Genomic DNA, 17,257 nt, shown 5'->3' with positions numbered 1-17,257 from the left:
TTATTCTTTTGGATAGTAACCTTTTGAATCCAAATTGAAAGAAGTTTTAAAAGGGCCCTATGAAAATCTCTTATAGTTACACATATAGGCAAATGAATTTTTACGATCATTACCTAAAGCGAATTAAACTATACGCCCTATACATTTAAAAACAGTTACAATATGTTTCACAAAGGTGAGTTTGGCAACAGGACAGGATACTGGCCAAATATTAGAAATTTTATAAAAAAATAAAAGAAGCAAAGGATTTAATGAAAACAAGCGCTCATTCAAATGCATTCTATCAAGTCGATCATGCACGTAGAATTAGGCTGGAGCGGGGAGATGTAAAGGCGTGCAGGAAGCACTACTGACAGTTGGATTGGTGTTTTGCTGTGGCGCGCTGAACGATCATTCGAAAAGGAAGGACCACCTCTGTTGACCATATTTGGCAAAGCTTTCCTAATATGGTAACGTCTACTTCTAAATATGGAAGCCGGGGACGCCCTCCTGGTGTGCGATGTAACAATCCGCGCCTCAGTTATTCAAGATATTAGAGAAACACTGCCAAGTTTTTTAAGATTATTATAAGCTGATCCGACGAAGGAGGATGAAAAGTAATTTTTGATTTAAAAAATTTGTAAAAAGAAAGGGGGCGAGTGTGCAATAATTGTATGGGGGATTATTTTTTTACGGCGTAGCAGTGGTAGAGTGGGGGAAAAAGGTGTTCAGCGACAGGCGGAGGCAGCACGTTGAGCACGTAGGTCAAGTTACGATAGCGGCGCGCATTCAGTCCGCGGGGAGCGCTCATGCGGCGTGTATTATTGTCTCGCGTTTCTCTAGATGAACGATCACGTGGAGAGAGAGAGCATAGCGCCGTCGTGTTCTCAGGATTCGGTGGCAAGGAGAGGCCAAAGGGAAGGGAATAAATGTGCGCGAATCCGTAATGGACAACCCTAGCGGCGGAAGAGACAATCGGTACGCTAGTCTCGGCTACAGCATGGGGATGATCGGCAGCGACGCTGGCTCGGAAATTTATGGACGACCGTCCACCTCTCAGTTATCGACGACAACTTCCCAGATAGGCCGTGGTGGCGCCACTATGATGGCCGCTGCTGCTGCAGCGGCTGCAGCAGCCGCTGCCGCCGCAGCCGCGAATACCGGAAACGCCGGCCCAACCGGACCTGCCGGTACCAATGCAACCACGACGCAAGGTGTCCCAAACCTTCAACGAGGTATCAAAAGGACCACTTCCGACGTTTGCTATGACGATGCGAGACAAGCATTGTCTCAATCGCAGGCTATGCAAATGTCTGCGGATTGTGTATCCGACAATCTCGACGACTCATTTACAAATCTTGGTCAGCCGAAGAAGTCACCACCTTCTAATGGCAAAAAAACTAAGGGACGAGTCAAGATCAAGATGGAATACATTGATAATAAACTCAGGAGGTACACTACTTTCTCCAAACGAAAAACTGGAATAATGAAGAAGGTAGGTTACTTTATCCAAGTTTTTTATCTTAAAAATATAGCTAATTCTAGTTATGCCTGCTTCCCTCGACAAATGCGCGCAAACGCAAATTTTGAGTCTGACGTGTTTTTCTTTTGAAAAAAGAACAAATTGTTCTCGTCTCTATCATCTGTTTTTTACTCATGTAGTGTTCCGGACTCAATTTGGAACGTTTTTACAACTATGTGTGCTATCTGGGTATGTATACACAAATTCGTTGTGCGACATATTTATGAAATTTAAGATACCTGGAAAAAAACTTGTCAAAACGGGTAATTGCACATTTAAACGAATACGCATAATATATTTTATTCAAATCAATCAAACTGATTGGATAGATGTTAATGAGTATATAGCAACTTGATTTTTTGCATTAATTTTGCCTGTCAAATCACATAAATTTAAAATGATCCCACTGATCTTCAATATCCCATTAGGAGGCTTTTAATAATGTTGCACATTTTGGACAAAAAACTCATGATTCAAAATATCTAGATTTAATTATGTAACGCAGTTTGATTGGACTCGATTCACACGTAAAACAAAGCAAATTTGGATGTCGACTCTCTCAAGCTAAACCAAATATTGTAACCAATACTCGACTCAAAAAAAGTTAAACTATCAAAATATACATACACGCTACACAACATAAACAAACTACTGAAGAGCCAGTTTCAGAAACAGAGGCCACTTCGTAGAAGTAAAAAAATAAGAGAAGCCATAAGAAGAAATGAAAACTAAACAGCGTACTTGTTATTGAATCTTCATTACAAAAACCATTCATATTAAAACAGTCTATTATCTACACTCTAATATTTAAACCTTCAAAAAAACTACCAAAATGCATGCTTTTTTTCTTAATGTTCCAGGCATACGAGCTATCAACATTAACCGGTACCCAAGTGATGTTACTGGTGGCGAGTGAGACCGGCCACGTGTACACGTTCGCTACGCGAAAATTGCAGCCGATGATAACGAGCGAAGCGGGTAAAGCGCTGATTCAGACATGTTTAAACAGTCCGGATCCGCCGCCGTCGGGCTCGTCGGGTGATCAGCGAATGTCAGCCACTGGATTCGAGGAAACCGAGCTGACTTACAATATCGCCGACGACGAGCAGAAAGTAAGGCAACTGGTGTACGGCTCGGCGCATGGGCATGGCCACGGGGGGCACAGTCATAGTGGTCATAGTCATGGTGGGCATGGGCATGGTCACGGACATGGCCACGGGGGTCACGGGCATGGGCATGGTCATGGGTTGCAACCACATGCAGGTGGTGGCTACCCGGGTAGTGGTGGTGGTAGTGGCGGTGGCGGTGGTTCGACGCAGGGTCATCCGGGGGCTCCTCAACATGGACCACCGCCACCTCCAGGCTCCCAACATGCGCAGCACACTCATTTGATAGCGCATGCGCACGCCGCTTCGCCCGGTGGCCACCTCGTCCCATGCTCGAGCCCTGGACCGATGCTACCCGGTGGCCCTTATCAACAGTCATGCCCGTCGCCCCTGCCTCCTCATCATGCTCCCTACCATCCGCATATGTCGCACTCGCACCCCCAACGGTAGTACAAACGTTGATACCACTGGTTTGAAGCATTACGACCATTTTGCTTTTCACTAGTGGTACTTCTTCATTATCTATTTAAAATCCACAGTTACCCACTCCCCTCCCCCCCTTTATCCTTCCCTAGCCACCCTACACCCAGTCTTGGTCATTTCTATCCTGCAGGCTACTCCGACAAGAGTGAAATTGGAATTCTTCACGCTTTTATATGCTTTATACATTTTTCTACTCGTATATATGCGGTCGAACATTGGCCAAGCTATTTAAAGTGCGCGATCCCGTTTTCAGCCACTAAATCTAGTCGAATAGAAGCATATTAAGCGAATCTATGTGGGTATGACCAGTATGCTCGATTAGAATGTTTAAAAAACCTATGATCGTGGTGCTGTTAAATATATAGTACTAAAAGCTGCCTTGGGAAACAAGAGGCCTTATATACTTGTATAAATGGTCGAGTAAGAAAAGATAGTGGATCCTGTATATTTTTTATAAAGAAAAGTAAGCAACGCACAGTGGAGCAGGATATTCGCTAGGAACTGGGAATTAAAGATATTTGTACATACAGAAGACAAATCTCGAGCTGACACGACGTTTTCTTGAAATTGTTTAATGGAAGAATAATACCGAGTTCCCTTTTGGAGAACGTCAGGAGGATCAAGAGATATATATTTACGTCGCGGGGAAATACAGTGAATTATACTAAAAGACTAATGCGATGAAATACCTACCTAAGATCCAAGGATATTTCACCAATATTCTCATCAGTCTCTCTTGTTTTTTTATTTTATTTAAATCGTATATTTATTAAAGTTGCACTTGCATATAAAGTGTAAGTATTATAGATAGATGATGATTTTTAGACTTTACCGGAGGCTGTTTTCGCGCTTTGCCGTAAGCCTTTGGCTGACGTAGCGTATAAATAAAGGCGAAAAAAGAAACCGTGGATGCGTGGGCGTGCGAGGCCGATAGACTCTCTTCACGTAACTGCGACTTTAACTTTTTTATTTCGTGCATTCATTAATGTAATACTTTTTTTTGCTCTTAAATCAAAACAGCATGTCACAGTGTTATTTTTCCTCCATTCCACCCCTTTTCTCCCAGTGTCTTTTTTCACTCCCTTTATCCATTCATCCGTCCGTCTGAATGTTGTTGGTTTGTTTGTTTGCTTGATTAATTGAACGATTGATTGTTTGATTTGTATAATATATATAGTTGATAGTTAAAGAAAAAAGAAAAAAAACCTTGTTCCCCATTCGAGCTCGTACGACAGATTATTTAGTAACGTTTATTATCAAAAATATCGCAAGATTTCTTCTTATTTATTTGTTTTGTTTGTTGTGCATGGTGCTCTGCGTTTTTTTTTTATTGTAAGTGTACGCGCTTGTGTATGCGTGTGGGTATGTAATTAAATTGATTTATTTATATTTATAGAAGAAAAGCGAGGAATAAGAAAGCCTTAAATTTAAAACTCAAATTAGTCTTAAGCATGAGAATTGCGTTGAGGGATGTGGTCGAGCAATATTATTTTACTTAACAGAAAGGAAAAAGTTAGTGGAATACTGTAATTGATTAAAGTTATAAGCAAAAGGGGGCGCGATAATTGTAGGCGCCTTAAAAAAATTATTGAGCTGTAAAAAGCAGTGATTTACGTTACAGGTAAATTTCACTCTTTCTTCCTTCATTGTGCAGAGTACAAAATAACGATGATTATATCGTAATGTTTTAAAGATTGATGAAGAAATGGCTTAAATGGCCCGATCATGTATATCACGTACGTGTACATAAAGTACTGTAAAATACTGTGATAATATTTATATTTTATGTTTATGTAACACTTAAAAAAACGCAGTTACCCACGATTATTATTACCTTTTCATGCATACAATTCTCTTTTTCTACGCGCAAGATAAAATAAACTTGCTGTCGAATAGGTAGGTATTAGGACATACCCGCCGTTGGATAAACGATATATTTTATTACACTTTTAATCGTGAATAAATGCAGATGTTCTTACAGTTACAACCTAATTATAAAAATTTATTGATCTATTCTTCAGACATTGGACGTTCATAGATTCTTTGAGATATAGATTTGGGGGCTGTGAATCAATGTTATGTTTCTGATACGTTTGTTCGTAAATCTTTAGCACGCTCTTAATAAATCCACTAATCTTTGAAATTTTCCAAAACTCATCTGTATATGCAATACTGGAATATAAACGTACTGTAAGAAAAACAAACTATACTTAAAAATTTGCATTTGATTTTTAAAAAAACTTTTACCTCTTGTCTTGTCGTTTCTTCCATTTCTGATATATATAATGCTACAGAATACACACACATGTTTGTGTGTGTGTATATATATATATACGTAGGTAGGTCGAAAAGAAAACAGCCAGCGCAGAGACTTTCGCTTACTCCTTTTTTTTTCTTCAAGAACCTCTTTTGTTAAGTTACATGCTAGGTTATCTTCACGTTCGGATGTAACCGAACGAAATTTTTTCTAGAGCGTGATAGCAATAAGAGAAAAAAAAGAGACAATGATAATTAAGAGAGAAGGATAGAATATATAGAGAAAAGTAGGGTTAATTAAGAAATTGGAACGAGAAGGGGAAAAAGGAGGGGGAAGGGGTAAAACACTGTAGCCAGGATATGTAACGAATAAGAAAACCATGGGTGGGAGGGGTGTGCATTAGAGAGAGAAAGAGAATCGTAATATGTGCACGCTCATATGGAAGTTGGAAACCTGCTGCCATATACGGTCAGCTTTGTCAAAGGCTGGTTGTCGCCATATACAGGCAATGTTCGCGATGGTAGACACTTATATAGAGTCCGACTTGAGAGTCAGGAATGTTGCTTTTTGTCGCGCCTTCTACACTCTCTCGCAATGTAACGGGGGTAGAAACTTGACTCGGCAATCCTCGACTCAACTCGGTTATCATCGGCCTGCAATACGGCCAATCGTTGATCAGCCCGCGTATCTTTCCAGCTGTTTTGATTCCAGCGATTCAAGCTTTCCTTCGCTAGCCTTTCTTTCACTAAATTCGCTCTTCTTCGCCACTTGCTCGCATGCTTCGACTTATACTTTTATATTTCTCACCCTTTTCCTTTTTTAGGGTTATATTTACAAACTTTGGCAAGAGTCGTATGTAAACAAGGGGATTTTCAGTTGTGAGGAGTCTAACCTAGTAAAGAATATAATACAATTTATACAATTTGAAGATAAAAACTTCAATTCAATATATATATAGTATCACTACGTAAATTTTGTTTTTCTATGGTTACCTGCGTATGTTTATATGAACTTAAAATCGTTTTTATACGTATGTAGGTGTGCAATGAGAATGATGCCAAGGCTCGGAGGCCATTGAACTGGAAGTAATTTCTCGAGATCGTAGAGGAGAACGTAATCGTAAAGGGCCTCCTACGAATAAGGATATAGCAAAGAGACGGTAACGAGGTAGAGAGAATAGACAGAAAAACTGCAATCTAACGACGCATTTCGTACCTGACCAGAGCGTCGTTGTTTCTATTCCCTGTAAACACTTTCTACTATGGTGTACAATGTTTACATACCAAAGCTAAAATTTGATACACGAGAATCAACTGGACGACTGGACTATGTTATGAAGCACCAAACCTTATTACGCACACTCAAACCGATTCTCACATTAGGAGCCTATCTATTTGTTATTAGCGCGTAAATTTGAGAGGATCTTTTGTGGAGGAACTAAAACTGCGCGTGTGGATGTCCATATAAGGAGCGTCGACAAGCCAGTGCGCATCTCTTACAGTCCCGCGCACACTTGCCTTGCCTTACCATCACCGTACTTTACACACGCCCGTTAACTAGATATATATACTGTTTACTTATGTTCGCAAGCTTACTTGCTTCCTCCCTCGCTCGAGTCTTTCCTTGAATCATTGTAGAGACTAATGAAAAAAGCTCATAATGCCACAGTAATACCACTCTTAATGTGATGTCAACAAAAAATGTTTTATGTTTTTTGATTTCTTCAGGAAGATGATACGTCACCTAGGTCCGATGGTTGCGCCAACGCGAGTGATCCAGAAAGCAGTGATGAGGACTCACCTATGACCAAAGACTCGTCAAAAAACCACTCTAGTGAGTATATAGCGTATACCGTTTACGCTTAAATTGGTTAACTCGTGCAATTTGTTAATCGTGATGAAACGTGGTGAAAAATACAGAAGAGAAGAAGAGATCGAAGCTATGTAGAGAGATTGCAGAGAGTGAGAAAGGAAGTGGGGCGCGAGCAAGTGGATAGCGTGGAAGTAGTTAAAATGCGAAAAGCGTGCGAGCGATGACGGGGTTATCCGTGTAGGGGAGTCCGTAAGGAGTCGTACGTTTCGCGATGACCAAAGCGAGACGACGACACGCTACCTAACTGGGAAGTAGGATCCGGTCGAAAGCCTTGCTTCGATGCAGGTGTACGCATAAATATCGATGCTAATGTATCATGAGTAAATGCCATCTTAAATTACCCATCTAACTACCTAATTACTCAGCTACTTAGCTACCGTGGTGTCCAACCGTTTATCGACCTACCTGACATCTACATCAAATTTATAACCTATATTTTTCTGTAGATAACGTACTCTTCGTGCTATTGTTAGATCAGTGTGTTTAAACGTGTTTTCAACTAAATCGTTTGCAACCATGTAAACAATAATGTTAAATAAATCTAATTATTATTAATTTTCTTTTTTAATTTTATTTCAGACAGTTTACCATCTTTTTCCACGGGGATCATGTATCAAATGCCTCAGAGCGTCATCTATTCGCCAGGTCCTGGTGTTTTACTCGGTATAGGGCAAAATGGTCAACCAATGCAAATCAACCAAGATGGAGGTAAAAGGGTCAAAATTAAAATTATTCGGTGTTGTTGCTATAATGTATATTTCATGGCTAATATTGGTAGTTCATTGTTTTGTAGGAAGTACAACTGTGAGTAGCTCCTCCCAAAGTAACCAGCCGTTTATCACTATACCTCTCAACGTGGCAATGAGTGCTGCTGGTTTGTCACTTCCGACGGTATCATCGAGGTCGTCTTCACAATTATCCTCCGCTACCAAGTGCGACTTACCATCTGATTTAAGCAAGGACCGCGATTGATACCTGCCAATTCACTATGATATTTACGATATTAAGATTTTAAAAAGATTATGTTCAACTTTTAATATCGCGTATAAAGTATAATGCTTATCAAGCCAATGAGCACAATCAGGAAAAGACTGAAGTGATTATTTATTATCTTTATGCTTTTCGTGAATTCTGTTGAATTAAATTATACTTACAAATTAATAATAATTTTGTATAATTAAAATCTTCCCACAATCGATGTTTGCGATAGTCGTTTTGATCTAATCAAAGTTTGACGAATAGCTCGTAGACCATTGATCTATAAATCATGCTATGATTTTGTTACCGGGAGTCCACGATTACCCGTCCACTTCTGCCACCAACAAACTGTTTTTTTTTATTTAAATATTTTTAAAGTAGTTTTTTTGCGAATAAAGTAAAGGTTCAATCGTAAAGGTCATTTAGAAAAAATCAGACATTCAGTATGGATAGCAAATTTCCCATGTGAGCTGGAAGTTGAGAATTTCAATAATCGAATGGGTGTTATCTACCTGAAAAAAAAAATATCTCATTAGTAGAAGGGGTGGACAGGTAATCTTGAAGAGTTATAATTTTATGTTACAAATCCCTAAAATCCTTAAATCACTTTCAGTCAACACTTATGTATACAATTTATGCAACCGCAAATAGTTAAGCTAAGATATTTAATTGTTATTTCTAGTAGCTATAATTGAATCGTGTTTGAGTTTTAATATAAAAGCGTACGCGTGCCATTTGTTCGTCATCCTTGTTTCCTCAGTCATCAAGATTTTAGATCATAAGTGTTATACAAAAAATGCCGTTCGCTGCCTTGGCATTTATGCTACAGGGTACTCTGTAAGTCATTTACTAAGTTACAAAGGGCAGTTCTTAATACGAACTTTTAAATCTATGAAATGCCTTTGTTATTTTTCTATGTGATGCTTAAAATGGGTGAAATAAGTACTTACAATATAGTCAGAATAGTTTATATAATTTTATAAAGAATGGGCAAGATTCATTATTAAAAAAATTTATTGGAGATCGGGAATTTTTGAAGTTTACTATTTTGGAGCTTTTTAAAAGGCAGAATTTTCTTAATTACAATAAAAATTCAAATTAATCTTTTGACAAAATTAATGTACGTATCGTTTAAAATATGGTAATTTAATTGTATCGTTAAATTTGGTGAGAAGTGGTTAATATTTATAACTCGGGTAAGTTGAGTGGGAGGGGTGAGGGGGGGGGGGGGGTCGTTAGACCGTTTAGCTACTGCTCGCTTAAAAGTTAATTTAGATCTGACGAGGCAATCCGTGAGACTCGGGCTGCGGACACGATCTGCATCCTTCCCACTACTACCTCCATTCGCAGTCAACCATTTTGGAGCTGCTAGATATTTGAAATTCCCAAAATTTCAAGGAATCAGCACTCCAAGTGACGGCAAGTGATCTAGATTGTCTAACGTTCAAGATGGACAAAATGTTAGACATCTGCTTTTGTAACGCGGCAAAAACGTGACGTTACATATAAATAGTACATTTTTGTTTATGTGAAAGAAACATTTAAAATGCCGTTTAGCTCAATTATTGGTAACTTTGGCATTGAATTAGATAAAATGAAAAATGAGGAAATGTTTGTAGCTCAAAAGATATACTTTTAAAAAAAAATAACTTTCCTATGTATTTTTATATTTTTTGATAGCTCTTTTCAAGTACAACAGATAAATAAAGGAAATACAATTCGAATAAACATAAAGGATCTATATATATTATTTATAGTATAAACTACTCTATAAACATGTGATACTTTCCTCTAACCTATATCTACATCATTTTCATGCCCTTACGATATCTTTTTAAGTTACAAAGAATTGTTTTAAATTAATTTTTTATGCAATTAATAATATATTATTCGTTCCAATATCTGCGTGCTACATCATTCTTTTCAACCAGTATAAGGTTGTAATTACGTACTATTATCTCTTTATTCTCTTTAGTTAAATTATTGCATATACCATTAAGTTTGACACTCATTGCAATCAAAGTACTTAATTAACATAGTTGATATTGTTTCTTTACCGAGTAGTTGATTCCATTTATCTCTACTTTACATACTATATTTATTAAACTAAACTTTAATTTGTTTCCTTATATTTTAACGATTTATTTAGTAATTTATTAGTGATTACTTTTCCAAATTACACAATAATACGTTTATCCGCTTATTGTGGTCAGTATAATACAATATAGTAAGACCAAAGTACTGACAGCTGCAATAAAACATAATTGGTACGGTCATAGATTATTGGTATAACGGAGATACAATTGATTTAAACTATAATGAGAAATTAAGAAATTAGAGTTATCGCAGTTATCGCAGCTATCTGAATAACTCATTCATTCCAATGATATAAAGCTGGAATCATATCATCATATAGAGATGGTTCGTATGTATTCGATAACACTTAATGACAAATGTCGCTATCATTATAGATGAAATAAAGATTATAATATAATATTATCATTATACCTAACGATATTTGTCATTCGCTGCTGTTTGCTATAGTTAACAATATTAAAAATAGTTTGTAAAAAATTGCAGAAAGTTTTATTGCTTTTCATACTGAATCAACTGTTGCGATCTGATGGGAATTCCATCCCCCGTAGCACTCAATATGATTCCTAAACGCTATATGCTATAGGCTGGACTCAGTGCCTGGAAAAGTCGTAGTGGGATAGGAAATTCCCATCAAATCGCTACACTAGCTGCATCTATTGTAAAAAAGTGGGAATTTGGAATCCCTACTTTGACTCCTTTACGCTTGTCGTTTATCAGCAAGGGGAATGGGGGTATGAAATATGGAATCCCCACTTTCTTGTAATATTTACATTCTTGCGTTCAGGGCTACCCAGTACCCACCGCGCTTATTTTAAGCAAATGAACTAAATTGACCAATCATAACGCGTATTTTAATTAGCGTTTATGAAGCGCTAAGCTATTTCAACGTAAGTACAGTTGGCTCTCAAACTTCTCGACTCTCCAGGCCTCTCAGCATGCTGGATTTTCGTAGATAGCCAGCAGAAAATTGAAACGTGTGCATGCTATAGTTTCTGCATATTTTTTAAGTCGGAAGTGCTATAGTATAATACAGGATGCAGAGCTGTTACTACTCGACTCAAAAGACTCTTGAAATACACTACACTTACAGGGTCTTTTCCTAACAGCGGAGCATAGGAGATTTGTGTTAGTTGACTATAGCACTCGGAATGATGGAATCTGAGAGCGCTGATTGGTCCATATTGTATAATGCCAACAGAAAATAGGCCGTTACCAATAGTTGGATACAAAAAATGAGATCTATTCGCAATTTGGTGTGTGAAGCGATGTAGTTTCTAGTTTACGTGTGACATATACTGTAGATATAAAGATTATACTTGAATTTGAGTGACGTAGTACTAAAAGTCTATATTTTACGTGACATATCTTATAATTTTAATAAATAGCAGTAAATAGAGAAAATAACAAATAACGAATGGATACGTTGTTGGGGTTAACAGATTTGTCCAAAATCCAGTTCAAAGGGCAAACGAAAATATGTATACATGAGACATCATTCATTATTGGAATGTAATATCTGTTCATATACTACTATATAATATGTTTTATTTTTTTATTAAGTGAAAGCTAAGAAATCGTTTGTTTCGAGATAAAAGAAATTTTCTACATAATTGACACCTGTTTCCTTTCTCCATTTCTCTACGTATACGAAAATTGTTGGATTTTATGTTTCAATTTCTTAACCTAAAAACAGTATTTTTAACCAACGTGTTTCTAGCATATGCTGGATGTCATCGTAATGGTTCTACTAGAAAATGATGTAGTAAGTAATTATAAATTGATACGTGTAGGATTTCAGAATTTATAATAGTTCTATTTTTAGTTCTTAACCGAATTAACGAAACTTTTTGATAAATCTCGTGTCTCTGGCTCAGTTGTACTTACTATAAAAAGATGTAAGTAACTATTTCTACAGTTTTTCTATGTTGTAATGTAAACACTGGAGTAATATGTATTTTTTGTTGCAGTCAATGGACATAACAAACCAGATCCAAGGAAAGGAAAACCACCCTTGCCAACCCCTAATGAATATCATTGTTTAGTTAGAGCAACTTTGCGTTCAAAGAAAATCTCTACAGTAGTGTGTATATGATAATTTAATTTATAAATGTTTTTATTCTAACTGATTTTAACTAAGTTTTTAGATTAACATTATCAACATGGTTTTTTTAGATTCATTCCAAGGATGTAAATAAATTTCAGCAAGCATACTGGAATCTATTAAAAACAAATATAAATGGTTTAAAGAAATTGAAGAAAGTCAAGTCCGCAAAGCCCAAAGCTTTATAAGTAAATACAATTGGGTAAATAACATTATTACAGATTCCTATTAGGCAATGATTCTTTTTATACAGTTGCAAACAATTTTACTATTAAGCTCGTATAAATAATAAAAACTATCTACAAAATCCTAAGATTTCTTTATAATAATTAAATCAACATAGTAAAATAGAAGTAATTCTAAGTATAGAAAAATAGGTAAAAGCGTTTTTGCGAATAAAGTGAAAATTGGAAAGGGAAACTCAATAAAAAGTGTATAAATTAATTAGAAAAAATGAAGTGATTTAGGAAGAGAAAAAACGGTTTAAGCTTTGAATATATTCAATGATATTCGGCGTAAACTGTGAAAAGTTGAATAATTCTTTTTGTGATATGTAAATTTTGCGCTGAAGCAGTACAAGGTGAAGTTAGCTGAAATAAAAATAACTGTATAGTGGCGTTAGGGATAGTGCCGAAACATTAAGCTCTTAGGTAAATTGGCTAAATTTGACCAATCGTACATACTAGGATTAGTTTTTGCGTTAATAAGTGGCGCTAAGTCAACTTCATTGGTTGGTTAATCAGCACTTTTTGAAATTGACCAATCGTATTGAGTATTTGACTTAATGCTTACTAAAATCATTGGGCTGATTAAGCGCAATCAGTTCTAACAGCATCAAGTCTGAAAACAAATATTAATCTATTTGGTAAAAATTGTAAGCTTTTTTTAGTAAATTTGATTCAATTTACAACTTTTATAAAACAATTAAATTTACCTAACTGTAATAGTGTAATAAATGGAAACGCCACAGTGGTGACCCTAAGCTCTGTTTCCAACGATTATAGAAATTGGTCCAAGTCCTCGATTTGATAAATAACGAACCAATAAAACTGTAATTTTCCGTTAAAACTGTACATTGATTCGTTAAATATTTCTTGGATCGCAAGGACTTGGACCGATTTGTATCATCGTAAATGTGAACACAAAATATAAGGGTCTTTATATTCACGATCCGAGAAATATTTAGCGAATTAATTTGCGGTTTTTACGATAAAGCGATAATTTTATTAGCTAAGTATTTCTTAAATCTTGGATACAGATCTTTTGGAAATTATTTGTATAAATTCCGGCGGGAGAGCAGACAACACAGGTGAGTGACGGCAGCGACGAAAGGAGTGAGGGGGTGCTTACGACGAGCCGAGCGAAAACTGAAACAGACCAACCTGCAACCTGGAACCACGGGGGTCGCACGCGGATACAGAGATACGCGTGTTAGGTGCGCGTGGATAAAAGAGGAATTATTTTTTTAAGCCCATCCCGGCCTGACGATAACGGAGCAGGAGTGTTAGGTACGGTGCGATTAGCGTGAGCAAAAGCCACGTTCAGGGTGTGCCGAACTGGGAAAGACAAGAGAAACTCCGGGGAATATGGCGAATGTAGCACCGGATTCATGGGAACAGCAGGCGGACAACGGGGACATTGGTGCCACACAAGACAAGTCCATCGAGAGTAAATTTTCAACATTAAATGTGAACGCTGCAGAATTCGTGCCTTCCTTCCGCATAAACTCCTCGCCGCAGAGTTCGGCGCCAGCCGACAGTCCATGTACTGTTGGCAATGTAATGAGTCCAGTAACCACCATATCTCCTGAACTACATCATGGTTAGTCTAACCAAAAACTTTCCATTTAACCCTCCCCAGTTCTAACCTCTTTTTATCATATTTCAACCTATCATTAACATAGATTCCTTCTGTGTTATTCCAACAGCTGTCATATTCACTTTGACATGTTTGTTACTAACCCTGTCTGCTTTTTTTCTATCTCACTTATGTTTGTGTTTTCCTACCTGTATACAAGTTAAAATATTTCTGCTCGGATCAAAAGTGTGGTAATGGATGATAATACATTGTTTTTTTTATTTCTTTCTTTTCTTTATAGAAAATTCAACTTCTGTGTTACCAGATCTAGTTGGTAATCGAGTGGAAGAACCTCCTGCTGGGGGAGGGATTCCATCTTCAAATATTAGTGATAGTGATCAACTAAACACTAGTCCTGAGCATCAGCCTGCAGACTCTTGGGAAGAAGCAGCTGTAGATGCAGACCCTTTGCTCACGCCAGAAAATGAAGAGGTATAGCTAATAATTATTTCACACACATACACAATTGATAAATATTTATTTGATATAATTCTTAATAATACTTTTTGTAGGCTGAAATTGAAGAGGATGAAGAAATGGTAGTTAAAATTCCAAAAAAGAAACCTGTTAAAGTAACAGAGGATACTAAAAGTAAAAAGGAACATGTTAATGTTGTTTTCATAGGCCATGTCGGTGTGTAATTATTTTGTATAAAATATAATGTATTTATTGTAACAGAGGTAGGATTTATTAATATTTATAATGCAGATGCTGGAAAATCAACAATTGGTGGCCAAATAATGGCATTGACAGGAATGGTAGACAAAAGAACTTTGGAAAAATATGAAAGAGAGGCAAAGGAAAGAAGCAGAGAAACATGGTACCTCAGTTGGGCTTTAGATACTAATCAAGAGGAGCGGGAGAAGGGAAAGACTGTAGAAGTTGGTAGAGCATACTTTGAAACGGAAAGAAAGCATTTTACCATCCTGGATGCTCCAGGACATAAAAGTTTTGTACCAAATATGATTGGTGGTGCAGCACAAGCTGATCTTGCTGTGTTGGTGATATCTGCTAGAAAAGGAGAATTTGAAACAGGTTTCGACAGGGGAGGTCAAACAAGAGAACACGCTATGCTGGCGAAGACAGCTGGCGTAAAACATCTAGTTGTATTAGTAAATAAAATGGATGATCCTACAGTAGAATGGGATGAAGGCAGATACAATGAATGCAGGTAAGAAATGGATGGAGAATGTGACTCATCTAATTGAGTCTTTACTTAATTTATCACTTATTCATATATTTTATTGTATTTTCAGAGATAAAATTCTGCCATATCTTCGGAAATTAGGTTTCAATCCCTCTAAAGATCTTACCTTCATGCCAGTCTCGGGACAGCTTGGTATTGGTCTAAAAGATCCAATCCCTGAGCAACTGTGTAACTGGTACAATGGTCCACCATTTATACCTTTTATCGACTCGTTACCCTCCCTTAATCGTAAAAGCAATGGACCTTTTATCATGCCTATTGTTGATAAGTACAAGGATATGGGAACTGTGGTCATGGGAAAAGTGGAAGCAGGGGAAGCGAAAAAGGGTCAATCGTTACTGGTGATGCCAAATAGGGTAAGTCGTTCTTCATTAATATTACCTGTATTAATAATTTTATAAATATTTGTTTGTGTATACAAATTATAATATCAATAAGTGGAGTGCATAGAATAATTAATGAATTTCTATTAACTAGACGGCAGTGACAGTAGATCAACTTTGGTCGGACGACGAAGAAGTGACATCAGTTGGTCCAGGAGAAAACGTAAAAATAAAATTGAAGGGCATCGAAGAAGAAGATGTTAGTCCGGGCTTTGTATTGTGTGACAGTAATAATCCAATAAAAACGGGAAAAGTTTTCGACGCGCAAGTAGTAATTTTGGAACATAAAAGTATCATCTGCGCGGGCTACAGTGCCGTAATGCACATTCACTGTGCGGCGGAGGAAGTTACTGTGAAAGCGCTGATCTGTTTAGTTGATAAGAAAACTGGTGATAAAAGTAAGACAAGGCCGAGGTTCGTTAAGCAAGATCAAGTTGCTATTATGAGAATCGAATGTGCCGGCGTTATTTGTCTGGAGAGATTTAAATTATTTCCACAAATGGGCCGGTTCACTTTGAGGGACGAAAGTAAGCATAGTATTTCTTTTAAAATGATTATCTTTTATCAGTATTTTATTACTCACATATATCAGTTTAATTTCAATAATTAATTTTGCAGATAAGACAATTGCCATTGGAAAAGTGTTGAAAGTGATCGAGTAGTTTGCTCAATTAATCAGCTTGTATCAAAAATAAAGCACTACTATGATATTACGAGTACGTAATTATGCAAGCCAAACTTACAAAGCAAGAAAAACCAAACAGACACGAGGAACTACTGGCGAATATTAATTAATGTAATATAAATCCATTGATACAAAGAGATATGCGTATAAAAATGCACGTTCGCGCAGATATGAGATCAAAAGGAGACAGCGAAAGAGAGGAAAATATTTATAATTTCCACAAAAATGCAAATATTGATTGATCACGAGAATAAAGGGACATGCGATTCTGTCTAGAAATGGTATGTTCCTATTAACATATTATAAATGAATCGGCACAATTATTCCCTACGTTGGAGTAATTCATGTAACGATATAAAATGAAAAATATTAGCAAAGTCTCCTTAAAAAAGTAAAACACAATATTTTTATTCTTCTGAGGTGCGAGACATAAATGAGAATAAAGGAGAGAATTAATATCGATAGGCAGAATAAAAATAAGGAAATATGATTAATATTATTATAATATTGAATAATTATTAAATTGGTGGTAAGAGGTGAAAAAGAAATTTATTGAATAAATCAACAAAATAGTGTTACACGACAATTTATAATTATAGCATTAATATTATTATTACAATTATTATTATACTGTTTCTTATTTTATTGTCATTAAAAACAAATTTGCAACAAAAAGGTGCTCTAGTAATTTTAACAGATCTTTCATACAACATTCTATTCTTATATACAT

At 36.6% G+C, this 17,257-nt stretch overlaps 3 protein-coding genes and 1 long non-coding RNA gene across 7 annotated transcripts; 3 read left to right on the top strand and 1 right to left on the bottom strand.

Annotated features, from left to right (window-relative positions):
* Positions 1-783: 783 nt before the first annotated feature.
* Positions 784-8,931, top strand: bs (blistered). Its single transcript, XM_066733971.1, has 5 exons — positions 784-1,474; positions 2,362-2,613; positions 7,075-7,180; positions 7,799-7,927; positions 8,013-8,931. Exons 1-5 carry the CDS (start codon positions 926-928, stop codon positions 8,189-8,191), a joined length of 1,215 nt encoding a protein of 404 aa, XP_066590068.1. The 5' UTR covers positions 784-925; the 3' UTR covers positions 8,192-8,931.
* Positions 3,059-7,065, bottom strand: LOC136777565 (uncharacterized). 2 transcript variants are annotated; one of them, XR_010823277.1, is made up of 4 exons: positions 6,563-7,065; positions 6,340-6,478; positions 5,338-6,239; positions 3,059-5,278 (listed from the first exon to the last, which is right to left on the bottom strand). It is a non-coding gene; the product is annotated as an uncharacterized lncRNA (long non-coding RNA). The 2 variants fall into 2 exon arrangements; XR_010823276.1 differs by having other exon boundaries at positions 3,059-5,262.
* A 2,806-nt stretch (positions 8,932-11,737) lies between the features above and the next one.
* On the top strand, positions 11,738-12,702 carry Srp14 (signal recognition particle 14). Its single transcript, XM_066733832.1, has 4 exons — positions 11,738-12,056; positions 12,117-12,189; positions 12,262-12,374; positions 12,467-12,702. The coding sequence occupies exons 1-4, from the start codon at positions 12,015-12,017 to the stop codon at positions 12,581-12,583; spliced, it is 345 nt and encodes a 114-aa protein (XP_066589929.1). The 5' UTR covers positions 11,738-12,014; the 3' UTR covers positions 12,584-12,702.
* Positions 12,703-13,762: 1,060 nt separating this feature from the next.
* Positions 13,763-17,253, top strand: eRF3 (eukaryotic translation release factor 3). 3 transcript variants are annotated; one of them, XM_066734123.1, is made up of 7 exons: positions 13,763-14,216; positions 14,518-14,684; positions 14,765-14,885; positions 14,961-15,423; positions 15,509-15,815; positions 15,937-16,369; positions 16,461-17,253. In XM_066734123.1, exons 1-7 carry the CDS (start codon positions 13,982-13,984, stop codon positions 16,502-16,504), a joined length of 1,770 nt encoding a protein of 589 aa, XP_066590220.1. In that variant the 5' UTR covers positions 13,763-13,981; the 3' UTR covers positions 16,505-17,253. The 3 variants fall into 3 exon arrangements, with proteins under 3 accessions (XP_066590220.1, XP_066590219.1, XP_066590221.1); XM_066734122.1 differs by having other exon boundaries at positions 14,494-14,684; positions 16,461-17,236; XM_066734124.1 differs by having other exon boundaries at positions 13,763-14,063; positions 14,494-14,684; positions 16,461-17,234.
* Positions 17,254-17,257: the final 4 nt, after the last annotated feature.

Source organism: Prorops nasuta, unplaced genomic scaffold (assembly GCF_024137725.1).
Source record: "Prorops nasuta isolate Cenicafe-Biocafe unplaced genomic scaffold, Cenicafe_Pnas_1.2 PNAS00011, whole genome shotgun sequence".
Taxonomy (NCBI): Eukaryota; Metazoa; Arthropoda; class Insecta; order Hymenoptera; family Bethylidae; genus Prorops; species Prorops nasuta.
This window is presented reverse-complemented; position numbering and strand designations above follow the sequence as displayed.

Coding starts and splice junctions, on each gene's coding strand:
- eRF3 (XM_066734122.1), top strand. CDS start 13,982: ATGGCGAATGTAGCACCGGATTCATGGGAACAGCAGGCGGACAACGGG. Junction 15,424..15,508: donor GGCAGATACAATGAATGCAG/GTAAGAAATGGA, acceptor TTGTATTTTCAG/AGATAAAATTCTGCCATATC. Junction 15,816..15,936: donor TACTGGTGATGCCAAATAGG/GTAAGTCGTTCT, acceptor TCTATTAACTAG/ACGGCAGTGACAGTAGATCA.
- Srp14 (XM_066733832.1), top strand. CDS start 12,015: ATGCTGGATGTCATCGTAATGGTTCTACTAGAAAATGATGTA. Junction 12,057..12,116: donor TTCTACTAGAAAATGATGTA/GTAAGTAATTAT, acceptor TTCTATTTTTAG/TTCTTAACCGAATTAACGAA. Junction 12,375..12,466: donor CAAAGAAAATCTCTACAGTA/GTGTGTATATGA, acceptor TGGTTTTTTTAG/ATTCATTCCAAGGATGTAAA.
- bs (XM_066733971.1), top strand. CDS start 926: ATGGACAACCCTAGCGGCGGAAGAGACAATCGGTACGCTAGTCTCGGC. Junction 1,475..2,361: donor AAACTGGAATAATGAAGAAG/GTAGGTTACTTT, acceptor TTAATGTTCCAG/GCATACGAGCTATCAACATT. Junction 2,614..7,074: donor TCGCCGACGACGAGCAGAAA/GTAAGGCAACTG, acceptor TGATTTCTTCAG/GAAGATGATACGTCACCTAG.